Genomic DNA, 26,538 nt, shown 5'->3' with positions numbered 1-26,538 from the left:
CAGGTCTGAATAGCTCAAGAGCAGTTGAAGAATATGCAGAGAGCTGAAGGAGATGCACCACTTGATTCCAGCACATAGATCTAGGTGATGTGACTGGACACCTCCCATCTCAGTTTTCCTTTCTGAAGCTGCTGGTGCCTATTTTCCTTCTGACATCTGTGATTCTATGTGCTGTGGCATCAGGGATTATCAAATTTTATCAGGCTGAGTTCTCAAAATGCTCCTGGCAGAGAAGCTTTTAGTTAACCTATAGTTCACTGAAACTATTCTACTAGTGTGTAACTTAATGCCATACATGAAAAGGGGTTCTAGATTGTGATATCTGGGACATTAAAATACTCAGTTGTCTGTTATAATGTGAGGAAAAGCATAATCTAGAATTAAAGTTCTGAAAATCTTTTCTGTGAGTTTGCTGTGCCTCATGCCTGAGCTGTTTCTTCATTCCTCACCTTAATCAGAAAAAGCCACTACCTTCACAAGTATTCCTTCAATCTACTTTAGGCTGATAATTTTTCTACTTCATGGCTAGTACCAAGTCATGGACACCTTGATTGTATTGGAAAAAAACTGAAGTGCAGAGACTTTTGTGAGACCCCACTGGAGTACTGCATCCAACTCTGGGGATGCAGAGACAAGAAAAACGTGGACCTGCTGGAGTGAGTCCAGAGAAGGATCACAAAGGAGATCAAGGGGCTGGAGCATGTCTCCTATGGATACAGGGTGAGAGAGCTGAGGTTGTTCAGCTTGGAGAAGAGAAGGCTTTGGAAGGACCTTAGAACACACTCCACTACATAAAGGTGTTCCTATTTCCTACAGGAAAGCTTGAGAGGGACTTTTTACGAGGGGTCATAGTGATAGGACAAGGGTTTAAACTCAAAGGGTGTGGATTTAGAATAGATGTTAGGAGGAAATTCTTCACTATGAGGGTGGTGTGACACTGGAACAGGTTGCCCAGGAAAACTGTGGATTCCCCATCCCTAAAATTGTTCAAGGCCAGGTTGAATGAGGCTTTGAGAAACATGGTTGAAGAACTGAGAGCCAGATGATCTTTAAGTGTCCCTTCCAACTGAGGCCATCCTATGATTCTAAGAATTGAACAGACTTTTCTCCTGGTCTGCTACTTGAAGAAGTGACCTCTGTGCATCCTGAAGGAAATTAAAGTGTTTTGTCATTTCTTCTAGAGAAGAATCAAGGAAGCTTGATAAATAATGCAAGGGTGAACAGTTGCCAGCAGCTGTGTTACAGGGCAAAAAAATCCCAAGGGTATGTAGCAAGGTATTCAAGTTTTCAGTTTTATGTACTACTTACTGAGAAAGTTAAGGAATTGCCCAGCAAGGTATGCATTCTATCCTAGTGCTCTTTTTCTGGCAACAGTGAACTTTTATTATGATATTTGAACATCTCATGATGCTGTTTTTGATAAGACAGTGATAAAGCAACAGCAGATTAAAGTTTTACATCCTGATTCATATGAATTGGGTAGACTAGGCAACCTCTGAAATCAAATAGAAATAGTTTTGAGAAACTAGTTAGCTAGTCAAAGAAAATAATTCCAGGATTATTGAGATAGGTTATATAGCAAAGAGCTAAAGCTTTTTAGCTTTATGTGCCTTTCTCTTGCTGGCACATTTTTCAGCTGTTAAAACTTAACATGAATAAGGAATTGCCAGAATACTTTGTTTACTCTGGGATCACATTGTTCTTGCAGGCTCATTTGGTCCCTGTCGTCATAGCTGTCTCAACCTGTGTACACAGCTGCAACTTCTTTCCTTCATAGGTTTCTTCTTCCATTCCCACATGTTTGTAGGAAAGATATAAAACGTGCTGCATCTTTTTGTTTGTTTGTTTGTTTGTTTTGGTCTTTGAAATATGCAAGTGCTGGGGACTTCAGGAAGCCACTTTTTTTGGGAGGAGGAATGACCTTGTCTGGAATGCAGGAGAAGTTTAAAGCTAAGGGACAGTTTATTTCATGCTCTTCCTTTGTGAATGGATAATTGCTTTGCAACTCTACTTAAGAATAAAAAAAATAAATCACACTGTTAGGTCGGCAGTAACTTTGTGTACCAGATGTCTGTATTGGCCTGTTGGGACACATAGCAAGACAAATACATGATTTGATAGTCTGATGCTGGTTTTATCTCAGCATTAAACCACTAATCCAACAGAGCTATAACCTGGAGAAACAATTAAAAATTCAGAACCACTGTGTGTTTTCTTGGGAATTCTTCTTTATCTGTCTGTCTTCCTGTTGTGCTGTGATGCCTTACATGAACGGTGCCTGCAGAAGTTATGTTTGTACTTCCACTTGAATGTATTTCTGCTGTGCTTAGTATGCATGTGATTTACAAACACTAACAATATCGAGGCCATATGCTTCATCCTTTGATGGGCTCTCTGGAAGTAAAGTGGCAAGCAGATGTGAACAAGGCAGGCAGGGTTCTGTTTGCAGCAGCTGAATGCCTGCTTGTCCTACAAACGATGCACTTATGTTTAAGTGAGAAATTGTTAATCCAACTAATCCTGAGTGATTAAGGAGTTTGTATCGTTGTTTATAATCTAAAATAGTAGGCTTGAAGTAATAATCAGTTTTTCAGCTGAACAATTCTTGCTCATTGTACATCATGTAGGATTGAGGAGATGGGTGTTCATATGATATATAATAAATGACAGCCAAAGTAGAATTGTAAGTAGCTTTAGCTGTGTTTTTCAGCCTTAAAAGCAGAGTGATGTTTAAAAAGCTTTATATGCTCTTGCAGCATCTCTCAGATACACTGAAGTGCATTATGGCCCAGCTTTCATCATACGTGGTTTTTTATTTAGCAGAGATGTGGTTACCTCAGAGACTGCAAGTAAAAAGTCCAGCCAAAGTGGGTATACCATATCTCTGATACTCAAAAAGTTGTACATGAGACATACTGCTTTAAGGAGGAATATCTACTGAAAACAAAGTCCTTTGTATTTGCACATAGCACAGTGACCATGGTGTTGGACAGTGACTAGGCAAGTAGTTCTAGCACTTGCTATCTCTGATGGGCAAACTGCCTTTGCTAAGAGTATTTCTATTTGCCTGTGGATCAGAATATATTTATTTTCAATGTAAAATGCTACCTGCAGCAGAAAAATGACTGTAGATATTAAGGCTTTTTAGAATCTATTAGTGTAAAAAACTGTTCAGTACTGATTCAAAACGGACTTAATTCTGGATGCCACTTTCTGGGGTATGAGGCACCATAAAAACCTTCCTGGTTTTACAGTATGAAAACTGGGGTTGTGGATTCCACTTCTGATTGCCAGTCCGGACAATGTATTATCTATAATTTTGTGTGTATTGTGTAAATGCATTATAAATATCCATTGTCGAATTATTATACATTGTATATTTATATGAAAATTTCATTATCATATGCACTTGCTAATGTGCATATTATAAATTATAAATGTAGTATAGCTATGTTTTAAAAATATTTTCTTTTTCTGCTGTTATTTCTTCTTGCCTTTCATCTATGTCAGATTAAAGAGTATGTATGAAGGCATTTGGAGTTCTTAGTTTTCTAAATAATAATTAAGAAAAAAGCAGCTACCAAAAACAGAAGTCAGCCTAACAATATTCTGCTATTCAGATTTTATTTTTTTCTTTCTCTATACAGCATATTGAAACACCTGTTGTTTTAGGTTGATATGTTTCATGCTATCTGTAAAAAGGATCAGTCATACATTTTATTTTTTATCGTTCAAATTTTGAGTAATATTTTGGGCATTTCTTTGATCAGTGTATAGTTTGGCTCTTTATAAATCAAGTACTAAATATTAGAATCAGTAAGTGGAACTCAGCTTCCCAGTATAGTTATTTTGGGCAGTAATAGGGATTTCTGTGACCTGTCTGTAGCAATTTAGGGCTCTGACATGACTGAATGAATTCTGCTTAAAGATTTCATAATCACGGGCCAGCTGAGCTGCAGCAACCAACAACATGAACCTGCAGCCTGTAGGGAGCATGAGGTGAAGTATTTGAGCTTAACCTTCTTTAATCAAAGACTTAGGTCAGGATGTGTTAGTTTTTTGGGTTTTAGAGAGTGTGTGCACAGGCTGTCCATGACAGGGCTCTGCTGAGAAGAGGGAACCTCACAGAGTGTGATGGCTCGTGGCTGAACCTGACCTACCAGGGGCAGGTCTGTGCAGGAGATCAGCTCTGTGCACAATGACGTGTGGACATGCCCAAGCTTTGGCACTATTAATGGTACTTTGATCATTCTTGCACAGATTGAGCCAGATGTCCAGAGCCTCTCCACTGCTCAGTTCCTGCTTTTCCTGTTCTGTGAGGAGTGTTCTTGTCCCTCAAGGCTCTGCCATGAGGCCAGGCCTGAGGCTACTGCCATCGTGCATTCCGAGTGCACAGATGTGAGTCTGAGCATCCAACAGGCTCAGGGGAGGACTGGGAGCTGGGGCTGCATTAGGCTGTAGGCCATAAGCATGTTCCATGTGGATGGTGTGGGGACATTCCAGCTGTTAGGATGGGCCCCTTTGCCAAGTGCTCACGCTTGACCGAAGTCAGGGCTTCAGTCAGTCACAGGGACTCTTTCCAGGCATTTAGCAAAGGCAGATGAGATTTGTAGGCAGATTGACCTTGGGCCATGTGAGTGGTTTGGGGACATCTGCAGCTGGCAGAATGAATGTACAGAGCTGGGCTGTGAGCTCTGTCAGGCTTTCCCTTGGTAAAGGGATCTGAGCACTCAAGCAGGATGGACATGTAGCTGTTAAAGCCTAGCTGTCAAATGGCAGTTGTGAAATTAGGCTTCTCTGTAAAGCACTAGGAGATTGGTGCACAATCAGTTATACCAGAGCTAGATTGTTAATTTGTTATCTTGGTATTCTTAATGAATTGTCTTGGTATTGATGGAGTTTAATCACATGCTTCAGTGCTATTTGAATCACAAGGCTTTCCTGAGGTGGAGTGCTGTTTGTGAATGAGTTTGGTGCTGATAGAATCTTTTTCTGGAACTACATTCATTTTAGTAGTTGGTACTGCAGTTTTACTCGGTATTTCTTTGTTTCTGAATTGATAGTGATCGTTGTGTGATGAGGAGTAGATGGAAATCATAGAGCAGAGACTATTTCTTTAAAAAACTGAGTATGTTTACATATGCAAGTGTGTATGCACAATGTGTTGCCAGAAAAAAAGTCATGTCTACATGGTTGACTTGTATCCATAGTTTAGTTCACATGTACTTTTAATCTTGAATAACAATAGCAAAAATGTAATGCCTCAAAGAATTTATTCATTTACACCAGAATACTTAAATTGTTATCACTGAATGTGTGCAAGCACCTTTCATTGCAGCACACGTTGAACTTCTCTTTGTAATAATTTAAATTGTTCCAATAATGAGATTGCATCCAAACCTGGCTAAAAAAGTGTTTGTACATTTATATAACAGTATGTATTTTATATAATATCCTTTATTGTCTTCACAGAGAAGACCAAAAAACAGCTATTATAAAGTCTGCTTTGAAGACAGTGTCAGAGCTTCACAAGATCTAAGTATTTTAAATAGACTCATTCATCCTTAAAACACTTCTCTCACCACTTGAGTTTTTTTCAAGATATTTGATAAAGCCAACAGCTTATTTACTATTATTTTACAGATCTGTGCAAAGGAGATGATCCTTGTTAGGGTAAGCCATTATGCACTATTTCATGAGTGGAAAGAGATACAGTGACATATTGAAGAAGAGTAGCTGGGTTTACTTCAGCCAATAGACTTTGCAATGAGTTTTGAGAATACCATTGCATGCCTTAAAGAGCTGTTTTTATGCTCTGCTGTCTTCACAGCAAAGTATACAATCTCCCCTCTGTCTTGTAGGCATTTCCTGTACTAGGAAATTTTTGCTGAAATTTCCCACTCTTGCTACTCCTGTTTCAGCTTGTTGGCTGCTGTGCCAATGAGGGCACTTGGGACTTCCTCTTAATTCAAGCACTGCATTGTGTAAACTTCTAAACAGGGTCAGACAACATAGTGTTGCCAGCTGCACATCTGCAGCCATCTGGATTTGTGGCAGGAGCAGTAAAATAGACATTGTGTAGCAGAGTTGAAAGAGTGACAAAAGTGGTGCAAATCATATTTGCAGAAAATCCACCATAGAGAAACCCACCATAAAGAAAATCCACCATATTTGATCTACAGAATATACAGTATCATTACTGAAAGTCTTTCTAGTTGTGTATTTATCAAATAAATGGGATATGCTGCTGCTGTGCAATGTTTTGTGAAAAAGCTTGCTGGCTAATTCATTCCCATTGCATTGTTAAGAGCAGGGATAAGTAATTATTAAAGCTTCTGGTGCTCATAAACAGGTCTCTACCCCCACTTCTATGACATCATTAAGATTCTGTTTCTAATAAACATCACTTCAGTATCTTAATTTATTATAATAACATTTGTAAGGAGAAATACTTGCACACTGTGAAATGACAGCTTTCAATTCTGAGGGAGGAGATGCAGAGGGACTGGTCACCCATTGTTTTGTATCTGGGCTCACTAGTTGAGGTGCGGCAAGAAGAGCTTCTGACCTCTTTTCTTTTGGATCCTTTCTCCCTGACCAGATCTCTAGTGACTGTTCTGGGAATAACATCATGAGTTTGCCTGGTCAGTGAAGCTTGAAAAGTTAACTTCTGTAGAGTCATTCTCTCTGACTGTGTTACTCAAGTGTCATTGCAAGGTGCTGTCTCTACTTTTCTCTACTTGGAAGCTTCTATTTGGTCACTTGTTTCCTGGCTCTCAAGAGTCACTGAAAGTGTGGATTAATACTGTCAGGGTTTGTTACTGAGTGATTTTACTGCTGGTTTTATGCTGAATGCACATATTATTCACAAGTAACCCTAATATGAGACAGGGCAGAATAAGTCCTAGTTTTAGACCAAATGCTTCTATGTATGGGCTTTTAAAGTGTTTTAAACTCACTTTTAATGACATCGGGATTCTTTGCAGTAATACTTACAATGTAAAGAGATGAAGTATATTAGAAGAATGTAAGTTAATTAGAAGAATAAGTTAATGTGTTCAGGAGTGGGCATTGCATTTTTTGACTTATCTTTCTGATTTATCTGACCTGTTAAACCTCTTTCTCAAATATTTGACACTGCTTCTCTGTAAAATTGGATTGTTTTCCTAGTTTTGTTTCATTATTTTCTTGGGACAGTATTCATATCTAAGACCTATTTCCCGACTTTGGATGAGATATTGCTCTTAACCTAGAGTGCCACAGTTTTCACAACTAATCCAGCTCCTATTGAAGTTAGTGAGGTTGCTACTTTGGATTTCAACTAGAAAAGGTTATTGACCTTGATGTATTTCATTTGTTGGCTATTATACTATAGCCTAAGGTAATGGTAAAGGAAGTGGCCATTATTAGTAGAGTGGAGCTACTTATGTGATTACAAAGAGAGCTATTTTATTTTGAAGGTAATTTTAATAAAAAGCTTAGAATTATTTTATTGAGCCGTCTACTTAAATTTATCATTATGAATCAAATACTAGTTGATAATAATAAACATAAGTAATAAACCAGTTCTGTGTATATTTTGTAGACATATATATTTTGCCACAAAAAAAAAATAGTGGAATTGTACAGGTATTGATCTTATGTACAGCATGTTTTCCTCCTAGTTCTGTTAAAACACAGTACACTGTTCCAGTGTTTGGTCCTCCATTTTCCTTTGTTTGATGGCAATGGCAGTTCAGTGAAAGTGGCTTTCCTTGAACTGATCTCTGGAATAATATATCTGCAAAACATATCTGGCCTTAAGTAGAAGTGAGCTAGAAGTAAGACAGTGGAAAAAGCAAGAAATACAGATATTCTCCTTCTTCTGAGCCTCTGAGAACAGTTGGCTACAGTCATATACTGACTGTAAAACCACTACTTTGTGACTGGAATCTTTAAGAGATGCCTTTTATGTAATCAGATTTTATTCAAACAGGGATGAAAGGCCGTTTATGCTCAATTTTGCAATTGAATGTTCATTCTGGGTAGAAAAGTGCAGTTGCATAGATCACCTAAGGCTTAAAATACAGAGTAACATTGCTGTTGGAAATAATCACTGGTATGGGTGTCAGATGCTTTGGTATTGTGTTTATCAAGGAGTCATGTTTTCAATATGCACAGAAGGGTTAGGACACCAGTCTGCCTCAGCAGACAGAGCAATGTACAGTTTTCTTGGCCAGTGAAGAAGCAACGGGATTCACCAAGGCCAGGTCATAAAGAACCAGAGTCTTCTCCATATGTGTCACTCGAAGTCCAGTGGAAGACTTCCTTGATTCAGCTGAGTGCAGAGATGAACATACATCTTGCATACATCTTCTAATAGAGAAGATAAATCGAAGAGCTTTGAACATTTTGCTTTTCCTTCACAAATACCACAGTATTTTAAAGGTTGAAGTTAAGTGCTTGAGAAAAAATGAAAAATTTTGATATAGAATTCTTTTTCAAACTCCTTAATGAAATAATTATATTTAACAACAGCCTTTGTCATGTATCCACCAGAGATCAGGAGACTAAAATCCTATTACAACTCATTTTCCTAAGGAGGTGTGTTTGTGAAGTGTGGAGTTCGCAAACTTTACATAATGGCATCCTTGTTTTTTGTAAAAAGAAAATGAGAACAATTTTAAAACTGTAAGAATTTCCTATGATAACCTTATCTGGAGTATTTGAGCCTAAAGTAACTTCACAATTTGAGATATGAATTTATACCTTTAGAAGGCAGTTTTGAATTAATTTTTCTCTCTTCTCCTCACCATTTACTAGGGTTTTTTTTTAGATGTAGAGATTTTCTCTAGATTAACATTTTTTCTCTAGCTTTTTAATGTTAGTTTTTAAAATTAGAAAAGCTTGATGCATGGGCAAGAATTCTCATTAATGTCTCTTATCTACTACCTCTTGCAATGTGTTCAGCAAGAATACTCGTGTCAGTATTGTAAAACTGCCAGCATTTGGATAGTTTTAGAACCAGGTGCCAGACACTTACTTGGCCCCCAGACTGCCACGTTAGCGTTCCTGAGCATGTTCTTCACATTCTGGCCATTTCTAATCGCCTTGAGAGCTGCAGTGCAGAGCAGCTGCATGTTCTTCATATCCCAGTGGTACGAAAGGTTCAGCAGACATGAGCGGGAGCTGCAACGGCAAATGCAGCGGTGGAGAGGGCTGAATGCAGAGCTGGGTGTGCAGGGCAGGGCAGCAGGGCAGGCAGGAGCTGCAATGGCAAATGCAGTGGTGGAGAGGGCTGAATGCAGAGCTGGGTGGGCAGGGCAGGGCAGGCAGGAGTTGCAATGGCAAACGCAGCGGTGGGGAGGGCTGAATGCAGAGCTGGGTGTGCAGAGCAGGGCAGCAGGGAGGCAGGAGCTGCAATGGCAAATGCAGCGGTGGGGAGGGCTGAATGCAGGGCAGCACGGCGGCACACCCCCTGGGCTGTGTGCTCAATGCTCAGTCCTGGAGCATCGAGTGCCGTGCAAGGCCCTGCTCGCACGTGTCACCAGCTGCGGCCCCCTGGTGATGGCACAAGGCCTTCTCTTAGTTGCTCTCAGAACAGCAGGGCATGGTAGCTGTTTCTCTGAATGACTTTTTACATGACCAACCTTTGCTCTGGCATTGTGCGGTTTCAGCCCTGGTGCTGCTCTGCAGGCGCTTTGCCCATCGGACACCACAGATGGGCTCCAGAGGAGCTGCCATTGGCACACGTGATCAATTGCTCAGTTTAGGAAAAAAGGAAGCTCTTAAGAGACTTTGTACTTCAAAATATATTTTTTTTTCCTCTCACGTGGTAATGAATGAAGATAATTCAGTGAATGATGAAGTTGTTAATGTCTCTGTGATTATGTTCTCATGTGGTTCATTTCTGGCTCCCTGCTTATGAATACTTGGCTACCATGTGCCTCTTGCTTTCAAATACCACTAAAGTCTTTGTGAAGAAAGCAGCCTTTACCATTGTTACATACTGTCTACAGTGTATTAAAAAGGGAAGTAAAGAATATTTGTTCATATCAAAAGCAACATTACTGTTTAGTACCATATAGCCTTACTCCACACTACAGAGAACCAAGTAATGCAGATAATATTTCACTATCAGATATGTAATCTTTTAATGTCATTTTTCTTTTGTAAGTGGGACATGACCAAATATATTGAATTTTAGTATTTTTTCTCAAAAAATGTGGGGAATACATATTTTTAAAACAAAATTTATAGGCTCAAAAAGGTTGAGTATTTTTTTCAATATCTTTCTTTAGAAAAGCAATTTTCTTTTTTACATCTTTTCTGTAGACCTTTAGAAGCTGCTATGCAGTATGGTCCTATATCCTCATGTTGAATGCAAGAGAGGATATTTTCTATTTAATCAATACCACACAGATTTATCTAGGATTTATTTTTTCATTTTCTGCAGAGCTACTGGTCATTTCTTACTATAGAAAATGTACTTCTCTGAAAATTGACCAGGGCATTTGCTGTCAGTTTAAGCAAGCAAGAAGCAATGAGAACAAGAAAAACACAAAGAAAATGGCCTCAAGGGAAAGCTCTACATAATGAGCTTGAAATTGCTACTGCTGGAAATACTGTGGCTGCTTTTCCTGCGTCACCTCACTCAACAATTTTAGCTTCGAGTGGAGAGTGGAGCTTTACTCTCAGCATCACTAAAGGCCAAGGTTTATGCTGCTGGATTTCCCAAACTAAGGCCACTGTGCTCATTGGTACATGGATGGCATTTTTAAAGAGGAAATAGGCCAGGAATAGCCCATGGTCTCAAAAGTTAAAAAGACAAGGTAAAGAGCAAAAATAACAAAGCGTATAGAAGACATATTTTTAGAGGAGATCTGCACCACACTAAGTGGGAACTTGTAAGTTAAATTAATAGGGAGGCCATGCAATTTAATTGATAACAATTTTCTAGGGATATGTAAATAATTCCCAAGATTTTTAGCTCCATTTCCTACCTTCCTTTCTTGCCTGATAAGGAAGAACAAGGAAATTCATTCTAGAGAAAAAAGCAGAGCTATGGACTGCCTGAGATGCTCATTCCCCCAAGGTTATTTCTTGAAGATGGTCTCATAGAAGCCTTGGTTACTGTTCAAGCCATGCCTAAATGGGAGAAACAAAATGAATGAAACGAAGTCAGAAGAGAAACTACAATGCACAGTGTTGTAAAATGTTCTTAACTTGACGAGTTGAGCACATGGATGAATATTTAGTGGTCTTTTTAATGCAGTAACCACTTTTCAGTGTTACTCATCTATCTAAGTGGTTGCTGTAGTTACAGCATTACCCTGAGAATTGGCAGAGAGGGAATTGTGTATTCTTTGACATTCTCTAGCCTGTGTGAAATATTTCTTGAACATTTGTGTAGCCTAAAGTAGGTTTTAGCTGGAAAGGTCTATGACTGTATACACAGAAAATTATTCCGTAATCCCAAATAGAGATTATCAGCCTTACATTTCAGGATTTATCTTGTTTAAACATATTCATGTACCCTTAGATATCTTGTCATGCAAATGAATATTTAAGTCTCACTTGAGTCCTGGGGCATTATAGGGAGTTATGTGAAATATATGAGAATGTAGGTCATAAAGTAAACCTCATTATTATTTTAAGTGCAGATTTAAGGTCATATATAGGTGCTGGCTGTTGTAGAGCATAGGAGACACTAGGGGAGGTTTGTTTATGGAGTCAGTTTACTGAAAAATCAACAATGTCAGAACTGCTCTAGCTCTAATATTTGGAGTGAGTCAGGCTTGACATTTTGAGATGAAAAGAATGCAGAATTTAGAACCATGTTAAGAATATACTGGATAGAAGGACAAATTAGATTTTTAAATCGACATGCAGTGCTAAAACTAGGCACAGCTTGCCTGGATTCAGAAAAATGACTAATACAGAAAAAACCTGGACTTGGGAGGAGGGAATCAGTAGAGGGAATGTGTGCAAAATGCTAGAAGAATCCTAAGAAGAAAACAAGGAAAGGGACAGGTATTAGGTAGGTGAAAATAAATGCAAAAAATGTATTACTAGTATAAACACACAATGAAAATCAATCAGCTAATATATTAATATGGAGTTAAGAGGTGAAACAAGAAGAAATATTAATTTTAGATCTCATCCCTCTCAGATTCTGTTCCTGGCTGTCAAATGGATTGTAACATCACAGACAGGATATGATTGCCATGGAGATGGTTCCAGGAACTTCTGTAATTTCATTTTTGCTAGGTTAATATTTTTTATATGCCTCCATAAGAGTAAATGTTCATCCTTGTCTTGTTCCTTGTTGCAGCACTTACATACACTGTTTTTATCTAAGGAGTCTGCAAGTTGTTTATACACATGTTCTTCAGAATACTGGAGAGCCTGCACTTTGTACTGTCAGACTTCACATGAAAATTGTTCTTCTCCTTAAACTTTATATGTTGTAGCTGTATGTCAAAATGGAAGGATGGCCTTCCCTGCTTTTAACAACCGTTAAAATATCTGTGAGCTAAGAATTTTAATACATACCTTTGGGAAATTTGTACAGTGATCTGAAGTAGTATGACCCTGGTAGAATAAGGTAAAAGATGCTTCTAATATCCTCTCTTTTTTATTTCAATCATATTTCTGTACCTGAACTTGTGCAGTTTTGTCCAGACGTTTATGTTGTCAGAACATTCAGATTCTCCATTCACTGGCAGTTTTGGAATTTTCCAAAAACTTTTTGCCCCAAGAGTTAGAGAAGAAGTACACAAATAATTCTGTTAAATTAAATGTCATTTGTTGGCTGGTTACAACTCGCATATGCAGTGGAAGGGGTAATGGTGGTTCCTGTGCCAGCAAGAATACAGAAATTGCTCTTTCCAGGAATATACCAGGCATGCAAATTGCTGAAAGGTGCAGGGGAGATACTGCTCTCCTTTTCCTCTGCCCTGTAGAGCTGATTATTGCCAGTGATGCTGGAGAGAAGAAGGGGAAGGAATTGCACTGGGAAGAAGAATTTCTCCTGGGATTTATTGAGATTGAAAAGGATTTTTCTTCCATTTCTGAAACATCAATAGGCTGATTATTAAGATGAGCAGTGCTTATGCTGAAAGATGGAGGAAGGAGAACAGCTTTAGCTGAGCTGCCAGTACATAAAAATAAAGAAGCTGTATTTATTGCCAAATTCTAGAAGGATTCTATCGAAGCGAATCCACGGAAGCATAGAGATGAATGCCTTGTGTGCTCAATGACTCCTATTACTTCTGACAGTAGAGCACTAGGCCTTCTGTAGCAGAAGTTTTGTCTTCAGCCGAATTCCACATCCTTCTGACCTTTGCACCTACGTGCCTACCCTTAGAGTATTCTTGTTCAGCTAAGAACTTGAATGCTGCTATTCTTGGAACAGAGGGTTTTCTTCATACAGGTCACCATCAAAGACAGGAAATGTAACAAGGAAAAACTCTTGGCAGCAGCAAAGATCTAGGTGCAGCCGATGAAGACATTGCTGGAAGTGAGAATCTCCTTTCCTATAACTGAACAAGCAGTTCTCTCTTTAGTAAACGCCAGCTTCCCTACCAGGCTAGAAGACAACCTTTATTCTTAGATCAGCAGATTCAGTCTCTGCTCAGAGCTGGAGAGTTGAGCTTGCTGGCACTCTCAGTGTTCTTGCAAAAGGTTGAGCAGTGTATCTCACAGATGCTTCCTTTGTGCTGAATTCTGCTCTTTCCTGGAGTTTCAAAATCTGTGAAAATTTTACTGAAATCTATTGAGTTTGGCAGAAAGAATTAAGGGCAGAATCTGACTCTACTCAGGTTTCCAAGTCCTTGAGAGGAAAGAAAAGCATTACTGTGACTCACAGTAAAAGTATTCGTGTTTCTGTTCTCACCTTTATGAATCACATTAAAACTGATATTTTTGGTATGTTTTTTTTTTCATGAGAGCTATAGGGATCACTGGGTTGAATTCTCCTTCTCATAAATTGGATGATCTTGAATTCAAGGTTGAATTATTTTTCATGTATACTGATCATATACTAATTATAGATGAAGAAATTCTGCTTCACTGGGCTGGAAATTTGCTTGCATCACAACAGAGAGAGGATATTTGTTAGTTCAGGTATTGAAATTTCTGTTTTATCTAAAAATTCCACTAGGATCTGAAGCCAGTCTAAAGTAATAGATAATGACTGTTTTGGTGACAAATTAAATTTTGGTTTTTACATACTTGCCTCCAGAGTTATTTTTGTTACTTGTGCCACATTATTTATAAATAGCACTTTCCTCCACAGATAGCCCAAGGGTATCTGCATAATCTACAAACAGTTAAGGAATGTCATTAATTGCATTCTTCCTGTTGACAACAAAATGTGCATGTGAGCCAGTTCCCACAGATTATTTTATTTATTTTGTAGAACTGTTCAGACCTATTGTAATATATGAAAAGATTTATCTTTTCCTGTTAGGACAAAGATTTAGAAAAACCTCAGCAATTAATCAGATTTGATGGCATTATTGCTTGTGTTTGTGGAGTATTAAGATTTCACTTTGGTAGTCTTCATTCTTGTTGATCAAAGTGTGAGGTACCTGTCACTAAGCTTTAAGTTTTTCATGTAGAGGAGTGGAAGGGCCTTGCCTGTGAGTCCCACAATGAATCAAGGTTAGAATCCAGTGGTCAGTTTTTGACCTTTCTGCTCTGCTTTTAAATTATCCCTGCCATAAAGCTTTATATCATATATCTGCTTAAAGTCTTGGCTTTGGCTATCAAGTCTCAATCCATAATTGTAGTGAATAAATTAAAGGTCATGCTTTGTTGTACAGGTAAATACATAACCTAGAGAAGATATTTTATATTCAAAATACATTTTTTTTCATTTGGTGATTTTTATGGTTTCTTGCCAACCATAATGTGAATGATATGTGAACATTGAGAACTTAATTTATTTTGGTGGAGTGAACATGAAACAGGCCATTCTTAATGTTAAAATATCAGTGGTGACACTTTGTTCAAGCATGAGGAACAGAGCTAAAGCCAGACTTGATAAATTTAGATAGCAAAATGTGAATCAAACCCTCTTAAGTACATCCCAGCAAACCAAACCTCTGATGTGAACAGGAGCTCTCTTATGATTTTTTCCCCTTTCTCTCTATCATAGTTCAAAATTTAAAGCTCAACCCTGTGAAGTGCTGAGTGCCAGTGAATGCCATGTGGGAACTGAAATGTTCAGCATCTTGCAGGATTAGGCCTTTACTTTGGTCCAGATCTTGGGCATTATGTGATCTGTTGTTCTTGAACTAACAGATCTTTCTCTTTCCCCTCATCCTGGAAACTAGGTTATGTTATATTGACTACAAATCCTGGTTGTAATAATTTATTCTCTTTTAAGGCAAATAAAGTAAAGCAAGCCATAAGGCATATATCCCTCATAAGAAGATTAATGTACAGAACTTGATTCAGTTACGCTGCCTTTTGTGCTGGTTTGGTCTTGTTTCTTTAGGATGAGATGTCTGTCTCTGTAATATTAGTGTATTTTACTTGCTGTAATCTGATGCACCATTTCTCTCCCCTTTTTTCTCCTCCCCTAAGATTATCGTTGGAGAAACTGCAGTCTTTTGTCTACAGTTAGCTACAAAGGATTTTGAAAACCAAGAGAAAACAATATTAACTGGAGACTGTTGTTATATAAATCCACTGGTGCGCAGGACCATCCGATTCCTTGGTACGAGCAAAATTTCTGCTTTCATTTTCTGAATGGTGAGAGTGATCAATTGTGTCTTAATTTTGACCTGGGGAAAATATCCAGATAACCGTATAACATTTCGTGTGTAGTCTTAACTCAGGTGCAATTTCCTTATAGGTAGCAAATGAAGCCTTTTGGAAGTTTGGATTAAAAAACAGTTGCAGAAACAGCAGTAAAAGTAGAAAAAACTGGGATCAATAGGGGAGAAAAACAACCAGCAGGCCTGAAGTGGGGAAAGGTGGTATCCTTGTGCATATCTATAGCTGATCGTAAACACACACCCACCCCCCAAAATTGAGGACATTGGGATATAAATGTGTGTTTGAAGCCAAGCCAATTTAGCTGCTTTCTTAACCTGGATATTGTATTATAATCCCCTGCAGAAAACTGTGCAAAATCCATGCTACATTGGTTTTAGCTGAAACTCCCCCATTGACTTTAGTAGCTATGAGATGTCATCTTTTCTATTTAGTTCATTCTAAATGTGTTTGGAGGGAGAAGTCCCACCACTCAGAATATGTATTGGACATTTCCAGATGCTGCTTTTTAATACATGTAGGGATGCCATAGCAGGGCTCAGTTCTGCTGTTTACTTCTCTCTCATGGCTGCCTCTGAAGGAAACAGCTGGAGGAATGAAGCCTTGGGACAGCTAATCCTGCTGTGTGCCCCAGTCTCAGGGGGAGGGAGGGCATGTGCAGCTGTGTCTGTATTTGCAGTGTTTGTGTAGCAACTGTGCCTGCCTTCCCACAGTGCGATTGCTCCCTGTAAGGAGACTGTCTTGTATAGGTTTGGAGGAGGTGCAGAGTGATGATGAGGAGCTCCTCCCACTCCAGTTCCTCTCTGTGTAATCAGTGCCTGAGTTTTCTTTCCCATCCCTTCTTTCCTCACAGAAGCAAAAAAAAGTTAGGTAGAGGTGGTAGGAGTGGACAAAGGCTTCTCTGCTGTTCCAGCAGATGAGGCATTGCTACCCATGATGTTCCCCCAGAGTGATGTGTCCACCTGTGTTGTGTGGTGCCCACCCTTGGGACTGGCTGAAAGGTCCTTCTGTGAAGTGACATGGCCAGGCACAATGTGCTGCTCACCAGAGTCTAGCATCTTGGGAGGAATTAACATTAGTGTGACATTGCTGACCAGCCAGGATCCCAGAAATCAGCCTTGGGCCTCTAGCTTTGCTAAGAAAAAATCCTGACCTTTGTAACTGTATGTTTCTGTGGAATAAACTCTGTGTTTATGTCTGCTGTGATGTTGATCCATTTAAGTCCTCATAATGCCCCATGAAACCGGGATTTTCCAGAACTCACCCTATATTCACAGTGAATTGGAGTATGAGAAAGGTAATGTGATTTGCCCATGGAAATACAGAGGGAAATCTATAGCTCAGGTGGAATTGGAACAAGCATCCACTGGCTTTGTCTGCCAGTCAGGCTGCTGTGTTTGCATGTTCTTCCAGAGCTCAATTTCTATTTACAAAAGGATAGAGAGAGACCTCAGAATGGCAGAAATCTGTTTTAAGTAATCAGATACATGCATTTGCATTCTAATGAATGAGTATATATACTTAATGCTTTGCTGATATGTCTGATTAAAAAAACTCTTTTGCATAAGTAGTTCCTCAAATATATAAATCTTCAGCTCACTTTGTTGATACTGTGATTAATATGCCATGCATTGAGATTTACCCAGTAGCAGGCAGATGAAGACAATTGGTGCATGGCAATATTGAATTATTCAGTACTTTAGATTCTTTACAGCTGCAAGGGGAAAAAAAAAGTTTTTCCAGTGTGTGTTATGACTTCAGAAGTTACTTCTCCATCAGGATCTGACCTTGGTTTTCAAGCAGATTTATCGGGTGAAGAATTTCCCTCTGTCACTTCTTTTTAGTGAACATGGGCAAAAGTTAGGCACCAGTAAAGCCAGCTGATCCAAACAGGGGATATGCATGGCTGTGGGACCTAGGAAAGCAGGCTGCTTGCACAGGGGGTGAGTGTTCCTATGAAAGATGGGAGAGACATCAGGTGTGTGGGTACATGCAGTGTTGCTGCTACAGTTTTGTAGGAAAATACCATCTCCAGCATGAGCCATAGTCTTTCGGGTACAGTACCTAGGAGGATTTTTCATGTTATTGAATGGAAGAAGCTGGTCTATTGCTGTGATAAATACTATAAATTGTCAGGAAATTTAACTCTTTGTTTCCCTCTTTAGGAATTTATGCATTTGGACTGTTTGCTACGGACATCTTTGTAAATGCTGGACAAGTAGTAACAGGGAATCTTGCACCCCATTTTCTTGCACTTTGTAAACCCAACTATACAGCACTTGGATGTAAACAGTATACCCAGTTCATCAGTAGCGTACATGCCTGTACTGGAAATCCAGACCTTATCATGAAAGCCAGAAAGACTTTCCCATCCAAAGAAGCAGCGCTAAGCATATATGCAGCTATGTATCTGGCTGTAAGTATATTATATTATTTAATATCACTGTTTTTTTTGAGAGCAAATGCCTGACACTGTGAGGGGGAGGAGGGAGGAATGGGCAGAAGATAAGGCCCAAAATTGGCTGATTTTCTGCATGCAGACCTGTGGGTTACTGTGAGAATGATTCATTGGGCTTAATTCTGACAAAGCGTAGTGGTTTCTGAGCCTTGAAAGCCAAGACAATGCTAAAGAGGACAAGTTGTCCATAAAGGTTATAATTTATGGATTTAGGATACCCAGTTCCTTGGTTTACTTTCCCCCCATTTCCAGGGTGTGTGGGACAATCCTTTGCTGGGTGCTAAGGACTAAGGGTAGGGATTTCCTCTGACTGGCAGTGGTACCTCTCTGTGTTTTAACCCACTGCAGATCAGTAGCATCACACATGGCCATATTCTTTGGTGAGGTGAAACAGAAGGGTGAGCTATATGTATGTCTGATCTCTGCATGTTTCTCAATATCCCTGTGTGTCTTTTGGTATCAGAATTGGTATTTATAGGTACCTCATGCAAAGTCAGTTTGGCTCTTATTATGCAATAAAGTGGGATACAAGACAATGCACCCCTTTTTCCCTCTCCTCTCTTTTACAGGGAGTGATGAACAGCACTGGGATAAATCCTGGTGTTGACTGCCTGGATCAGAGCTGTTGTATGGGTTGTGGAGGGGCAGGGGAGAGGAAGAGTCACCATTTAGTCTCACTCAAGTAACTCCGGTGTAGTTTGGAGTGCATATCATTCTAGTCTTAAGCAGGAGCAAGCACATCTTGTTCCTTTGCTGGGGACAAGTTCTCCCCAGCAGATGAGTGTGGGAGTGTCTTACCTGACCTGTGCTGGTACTCACAGCCCTCTGCAGCCATTTGGATGAGGCCAGGGCTGCCTTCAGAGTGTCAGTGGGAAACTAGGCAGGAGTGTGGAGCTTTGTGGTCCTTGCAGGAGCCCTTGTGTTCCCTCAGTGTTTGAACAGTGGCCTGCCCATAGGTGTGTGTGTATATATGCACATGTAGATATACATGTGTGTGAGTGTGTATTGCTTTTCAGCACATACCAATTGAGCCAGCTTTTAATTCCTGACTGATCTAGAAGTTGATACTTAACAACATGGCAAAGATCCCAGCCTCAGTGTGTCAACTCAGTGCTTCTACACAGGTTTTTAGAACCTGTGCTTAAATTGCTTAAAATCTGCAGCACTGATGGTGACATTTACCAGGTTCCTGGTGAGCAATATCTGTTTAAGAGATGTTGATCATCAGTTAGCACAGTCAAGTGTTTGCAAATAAGAGATGAACAATAATATTTTTATTCTAACTTGAGGCAAGTACAAATCTTCTTCTAGTATTGTTTTATTTGGGGAGATATCTAAGGATAAAACATACTAAATTTGATGCAAGCTATTTTAGAAAATACTCAGAATTTTTTATTTTAATTACTCCTATATTTCTCATCCATCTGTAAAGTTGGATTTCTACTGTTGCCAAGAGTCAGAATAACTAGGAAACCAGCTATTCAGCTACTGCAAAGCAGGAAGTAAAATAGTATTAATACATTTTAAAAACAAAAAGCAGACATCAGTAAGGTTTAATACCTAATATAAGTGGCTTTTGACATGAGTAAGAATACTTTATGCAAACCTTGTCTGTGGTCAATGTATAGTTAGCAATATAAAAAGTTGAAGCTGCTGAGATCCATTTCATTACTATTTACTCTTTCAGTAACTTTAGAAATTAATATATCCTATGTCATTACTCCTGCATGGTGCTTGACACTGCTGTCATTTAACTATAGCACTATTAACTACTCTCAGGACTTCTGAGTTCCTGTAGTAGCTCCTTGTTACAATATTGTCAGGTTCGTTGTTTTGGGGTTTTTTTTGGTTTTTTTTTTTTAATTCTAAGCATAGCTGAAACTAAAAATACTGTTTATTACACTCCAAGGGAAAAAAATTTCAATGTTCCAATATTTGGGTCATGTCCTTACACTGCCATGATGTTTATCAGGATAGTTGGCCCTAAATTACAATTTTCTCATGACTGTTCACTGGAGTAGAAGATTTGAAACAGTAGCCTAGTCTTTCTATGAGCCATGCTACAACAGTTATTGAGAGCATGGACATAAAGATCTCCATATATTACTCACTGTCTCATTAGCATATAATCTTTGGTATAATATGTTCTTTCTTTTTGGTTAACAGAAATTTTGAAGAGAGGGAGAAATTGTTATGGAATCCTCCCTGGTTATTTCAGCCAGCTGGGCACAAAATAAAACCAGCTTAAAGGAAAAAAAAAAAAAAAACCACACAAAGAGCTGACCCCAGGGTCCTTGCTCTCCAAGGTGATGAAGTAAATTCTTTTAGACTTGTGTGATTTTTCACGAATCAACTAATTTAGAAGCAAAACCTATCTCATTCCATTTAAGTGCAGTCACATCCTTATCACCTAGCATCTGTGCATATTGTCTTGTTAACAATAGCTTCTTTTTTCATCTGAGTTCCTGAGTCTTCCATTTTCCCCCTTTTCTCCCTTTTGAGAGTGGGTGGCTGCTATGGTAACTCAGAATTCCCCTCCTGCTTGAAAGTACAGTCGTTTTCAAACAGCTGTTTTGCTAGTATTTAGAGCTTTGTAGTGTTTACCTCCATTACTTCCAGTACCTATCAAGAGAGATTTAGCAATGGAAATATTGAATGGCAGTGCTCTCTACCCTGCTCCAAACACACATGCATTGCCTTCCTTCTTCAGACTTTCAGGTTTATTCTTTTCAGTGTACCAGTGTTTTCAAAATGAACTACTGTAAATCTGTTCTGAAATCTCTAACTAATCTGGCTGGTGCCTGGATTTTTCCTTAGGTGTCTGCTCTGATCTTATTGGAGATCGTTGGTTTGGTTTTGGTTGAGTTGGGTTAATAAGTTGACTGCATCTACTTTCATTTCTTACCAGCATTGCAATTCACCCAGCTGGAACAATATTTGCTACATAGATATTAAGGCAAACACTGCAGCTTTAATTAAACAGTACAGACAAATTAAACAGTATATAATTGTATAAGACAAATTTTTATATACATAAGCTGATCTAGCCTGGACAATTAGAGGTGAGTTTTGAAGCAGCCAAGTACTTAGTGTGTTTTCCACAATTGAGACACAGGAAGTAGAAGTCATGAGTCTTTTTTTTGTTAGGATTTCAAAGTGATATATGAAGATTTAGTCAGTCTAATCCCATATATTTAAATTTAAGACTTGTCACTAAAAATTATCCTTTGGTAGTGCAGACCTAGGGGATTGGTCATGGCTAGCTGTAGTTCAAGGGAAATTTTAATTCTATGAAGTTTTGCCCTTTTTTTGTTGTTCTTATTACATTGCACAAAAGCAATTGGGTAGGGTTGTGTTTTAACTTTGTGTTACTGTACACATTTCAGGCTTGCTTTGGGTTTGTAATGATAGAGGAACAGGCTTCATGTCTTGATAGTTGACACAGCCCTTAAGTCTGTAAGCAGCTTTTGTTGCTTTGTACTCTGAACCCTTGGCCTCAACCATGACTTCAGACAGGACTAGCAGATTGTAAAGCCTACAAGTAATTTTTTCTTCTCTGCAGAACTTTTCTTTGGCCTGTGATCATGTTTTCTGCAAGGCTCTTACTCCTGTCATTTTGCTGCATTGATTTTGCTGTTCAGTGTGTTTATAAGTCACTGGGAAAAGACAACAAGACAGTCTGGGTACCAGTTCTGGCAACATGGTGACGTTCTCCTCAGTGTCACTCCTTGATCCAGTTATAGGTGTAGGTGTAGTCTCGCCTGTCCTTTGTCTTAAAGTGCCTGTTAGATTCCAGCTAAATGGGCAGCTGGTGAAGGCATGACAGGCTTCTCAGACAGACTTAAGGGAGTGTTTAGGAGGAAAAGGACTAGCAGAGCTACCTCATTGAATTGACTTTGTTGTCCATTTTTTGTTAGGAAATGAAAGGATTCTTCTGGCTGCCTTTCAGGAACAGTGCTAGGAATGTGGAATTTCTTTTCAGTATCTGGTGCAGCAAGTATCCCTCAATACTGATAATAAAACATATGTCATGAGCTTCACAAATTGAGTGCACTGGTTTCTTTCAGACCAAATAATAAAATAATATTACCATTTGATCCAGGAATTTTTCTAAAGACCTGGATAAATGTCATGTCAGTCAGCTCTTCTTTACAATTCAGATCCTCAAGAAAACAGCCTTTGTAATAGGTGTCTTACGGTCTCGGTACAGAGAAAGATACCTCTTACCTTCTCCAGTTGTTTTACAGTTACAGCTGTGGGGAGCTTATAGTGGGAAAATTAATAGTAAGGTCCGGAATTTTGGAGCTTTCTTTTCCTTTTGCCAAGCCATCCCCGGACTTTGAAAGCTAATTTCGGTCTAATGTCATAAATAATTAGATCGAAACATATAGAGGAAGCTGGAGGAGGCTTAAGAAACACTAAAAGAAACCTTCAGTGGACAGTAAAAAAGGACCCAGATGATTTGAAAACATGACTTTGGTTTGCTCTAGAAATAGTTTGACCCATTAATTATTACCAAAGGAAGCTTAAAAGATTTTGGATTGTCAAACTGAATTCTAAGTAAACACTGAACCTGTTTGTAGACTACAACAGCCCACTATTTTTTCAGCTTTTTGATATGTGTTTCTCTTTTTGTAGGTCTGATGGATATTGAAAATTTCCTTGGATGGAACATTTATAACATTACTTATATTACTTAAATAGTTCAAGATAATTTCTTTAATGCTAACCCATTGTAAAAGCAAAAGAAAACATAAATTATGTTTGAAGTGCTGTCTGGGATGGGTGCCTGTACAATGATTTCTTCCTCATTCTTGTTGCTTTATGAGTCATTGTTCACTGCCACTGATGGATTGGTCTTTGTCAGTCTCCCAGGGCATCTAAATCAGAGAGAAATGAAATAGCAGATGCAGAAGGGATCTTCTTACCTGCATCCCTGGGCCCCAGGCTGATGAAATCAGCAAGGAAAATTTTCTTTCCTCCTGGCTGGAGCACCCAGCCTGAAGTGTAGCTCCAATGTAGCTAAAATGGGATTCTGGTACCTGTTACACCTGTGTTTGTGTGCTTAGATGTTGGTGTGGGTGGGCCTAAAGATAGCTGAAAGATGCCTAGAAAGAGCTTGCAGCATAGCCCAGGAATCCACTTTGTCCCGCACTTTACATAGAGTTCCTGTTCTTTTCTTAACATGTTTTGGAATTATTTTATTTGTAGTAGATTTAGGACAAACTTCACATGAGACTTGCAACCTGACACTTTTGAAGTACTTTCCCAGTAGAAGCTAAATGCCAAGGCTATGATTGTTCCTTACACTGTGGCTTGAGCCAGTCACATCAGAAACTTCACACGCAGCTTCCTTTGTTTTGGTGGTGAAGGTGATAATTTCTTTTAAATTCATATTTTCAAACCCACTTCAATTAAAGGTTTTCTTTAAATTTATGAGGATCTCTTACAGCTTCACTTCCAGTATCTTGAAGACTGAAGGTCAAATGCTTGGTTTTCTGAAAACATAATAAATATTGTTATATTGTGCAATCAGGTAACAGTCCACCTCCTTACATGTCTCTCTGCCTGTGTCTGCTTACTGGTGACATCTGTATATCTTTTAATACTAAAATCTTATTTCAGGAAAAGGAACAGTGATAGCAGAAGCTCTTGGAGAGAAGATTCACTGTGGTTCTGATGTTGCAGGGGAATGTGCAGCCTGCTATATTAATCCTAACTACTGTATCAATCCTTGACCTTACATACAAAATCTCTGCTGCTGGTCTTGCTGTTGACTAATGTAAAAGTTTTCTTTCATTAGAAAACTCCTCCCCCAGTTTTTATTCTTAAAAGAAATGAAGATGAAATTGTTCAGTAAGCATCTTTAGCCCTGTAAAAAGTTATACTGTCATGCATTCCTACTAATGTTTTAAATCACTGAGCTATTTTTCTTTGTTGATACTGCATTTAATATTTATTAAAAGTGAGTGAAACATCCTGTCATCTTTTCAGGTTGTTTATTCTTTGTCAATTACTGAATGTGCTGGTTTATAGTTTTTCCACCAGAATCAAGAAGAAAACAGCTGCTTAATTATATTTTATTCTTAGTGTAAATCAGGTAGTTGACTGTTAATGTTATACTAGAGCTGCAAGAGGCCAAGTTTAAAAATGGGTATCTAAGAATCCTTCCTTGGAGAAGGCTATATTTGCTATATAGAGTTTTGCAAATACAGACCTTTAGTCTCTTGTTTCAGGAGAGTTTAGCCTGTTTTATTGATTCTCTTGTATTGTAATATAATGCTATTCCTTACATGAGTAGTACCTGTTCTTTAAAGAAAAGATAGATATGGTACCTGTGCTGGCAGAACCCTCGGGTTATTTTGAATAATGAGCTGGGCATGACAACCATGACTGCTCATATAAGGAGGGGACTTGGCAAATGGAGGTCTCAACTCATGTGAGGCACAGCATGAATCTGTGGTTGCTTTTCTTCAGTGCTTTGAGTAGGGATTTGAAGGACATGCTTTGTTGTAAAAACATTGAGAGAATTTTATGCAGAACATTTTTGGGTTCAACTTTGTATTAAAAATGTTAAAATGTGATTGAAGTACTGCAGAATCAAGTACTTGTACTATAATGTGTTTTGTCTTATTAAAAATTGAGATAATTTTCTTGGGCAATGACCAGTTGTTACAGATAAAATATGTCACTCTGACTTTCCTTAAACAAGCGAGCTTTTCCTTCTCAGAAGTCATTTCAATTAATATAACGCAATTCAGAATTAAATGCAGGATAGCTTCCTGCTAAATCCCCTATGTCAACTTCACCCAAGCTGTATTTGAAATTTGATTTTCTTATTGTGTATTAAAAATATTCCAGTGTTTTTTCTAGCACCAGCTGTCCTAACACATAGTGTGAGTATGGATAATGGTGGTAGTATCCAGTAGAACAATGAGACTCCCAAAACCAGGTGATTGCTGAATTCATTCAGTGTGCAGTACTGTCTATAGCTTGGAGAAAACCAGTGGGGCTAAAAAGCTGGATATTAAAGTTGCAGTTCTCTTATCACCTTTCCACATGGTAAGAGTAGCTCACTGAAGACAGCCTGCAAAATTACAAGGAGCTAAGATAAAAGAATAATCAGAATAAACTGTTTCTGAAATGATCTAGGAAGAAGAGAGGAGAATGTGTCTTGAAGATAAACCCCAAAACTCTTTTTTCCAAACCTTCCCTTTGTCTGAATTAGTAGAAATCTTTCTACTGGTTTCCTGTTCATCATATAAAGTACACTGAAGGTTTGTGTGTTGCACTTCTCTGATGTTATTTGAAGATTAAGCTTTGTTTCATCCTCTAAGCCATGGATCTTTCTCTAGTGTTTTGAACAAAAATATTGTTAGATGTTACTCATTTTAGACAAGCACTGACCACTACTCTTCTCTTAATTTATTGTAACTACAACCACACTTTCTAAACTGCTTCTTGGCTGGATTGTTGCAGCACTTTGTAAACTGATTCCCTGGTAAATGCCACCGAAGTTTCAGACAGTACAAAGATCCCCAAACAAACCTAAAGGATTGCCCATTTGTTGGCCAAAGAAGTGGTACTGGTTCTTCAATGCAGACTCATCTGTTTTCCTTTGCAGTCCAAAGTGATGGCATTACAAATTTGGAATTTCTAGTGAAACCCCATAGGAAATACTGGCATTCTTCTGTTTAAAAACTTAAATCTTGTTTAAAATTTAAAGATTTAGGGTTTCAGTGGTTTAATTACAGAATCATCTTCTGCAAAGAGTAGAAACTTCTTTTGTCAAAAATCTTGTTAGTTGAAATATGATTTTTGGGGGGTGGGGAGGAGGGGTGTTGCAAGCGGTCTTAATGCTAAGATTCAAGATAATGGAAAGTCCAATATTTGGTATTAATTTCTTCTATTGGCTCATCAGAGCTTGGAAAGTGCTGGGTTAAATCTGGTAGTCACTAATGCACTCTTAGGGCAGAAGAGCTGCTCTGTTATCAGGCACTGCTTTTAATTCAGTAGTATTGCACAGGGAGAATTAGACTGCAGCAGGACAAATGGATTTCTCAGTCTGATGCATAAAACCTGCAGCATTTAGATTGGTTTGTGTGAAGCATGGGGTTGTATTAGTTCAGCACTGGTTGAAACTACTGTTATATTCACTGGTTGAAACTATATTTATAAAAGTAGATGCTGGAATTTAGTTCAATTTTCACTGCTCTTTGACACTTTTTTACCATTTCACTGATTTTTGACAAATCACTAATTAGTCACATTAAGAAATGGTGTATAAGGAAGAAAGGCTTTTGCAAATAAAAACA

At 38.6% G+C, this 26,538-nt stretch overlaps 1 protein-coding gene across 10 annotated transcripts in view; it reads left to right on the top strand.

The window, feature by feature from the left end:
- PLPPR5 (phospholipid phosphatase related 5) overlaps nucleotides 1-26,538 on the top strand; it is a 214,962-nt gene that overhangs the window by 78,682 nt on the left and 109,742 nt on the right. For all 10 annotated transcript variants that reach the window (XR_008432280.1, XR_008432281.1, XR_008432284.1 and 7 more), the window contains 2 exons: nucleotides 15,574-15,706; nucleotides 17,931-18,181. Coding sequence is in view for 5 of the 10 variants with exons in the window: in XM_053950082.1 (XP_053806057.1) it covers nucleotides 15,574-15,706; nucleotides 17,931-18,181 (384 nt within the window). In the remaining 5 variants the exon portion in view is untranslated. The remainder of the gene's footprint in view (nucleotides 1-15,573; nucleotides 15,707-17,930; nucleotides 18,182-26,538) is intronic.

Source organism: Vidua chalybeata, chromosome 9, assembly GCF_026979565.1.
Source record: "Vidua chalybeata isolate OUT-0048 chromosome 9, bVidCha1 merged haplotype, whole genome shotgun sequence".
Classification (NCBI taxonomy): domain Eukaryota; kingdom Metazoa; phylum Chordata; class Aves; order Passeriformes; family Viduidae; genus Vidua; species Vidua chalybeata.
The sequence above is the reverse complement of the archived record's forward strand: the minus strand, read 5'-3'. Positions and strand labels throughout refer to the sequence as shown.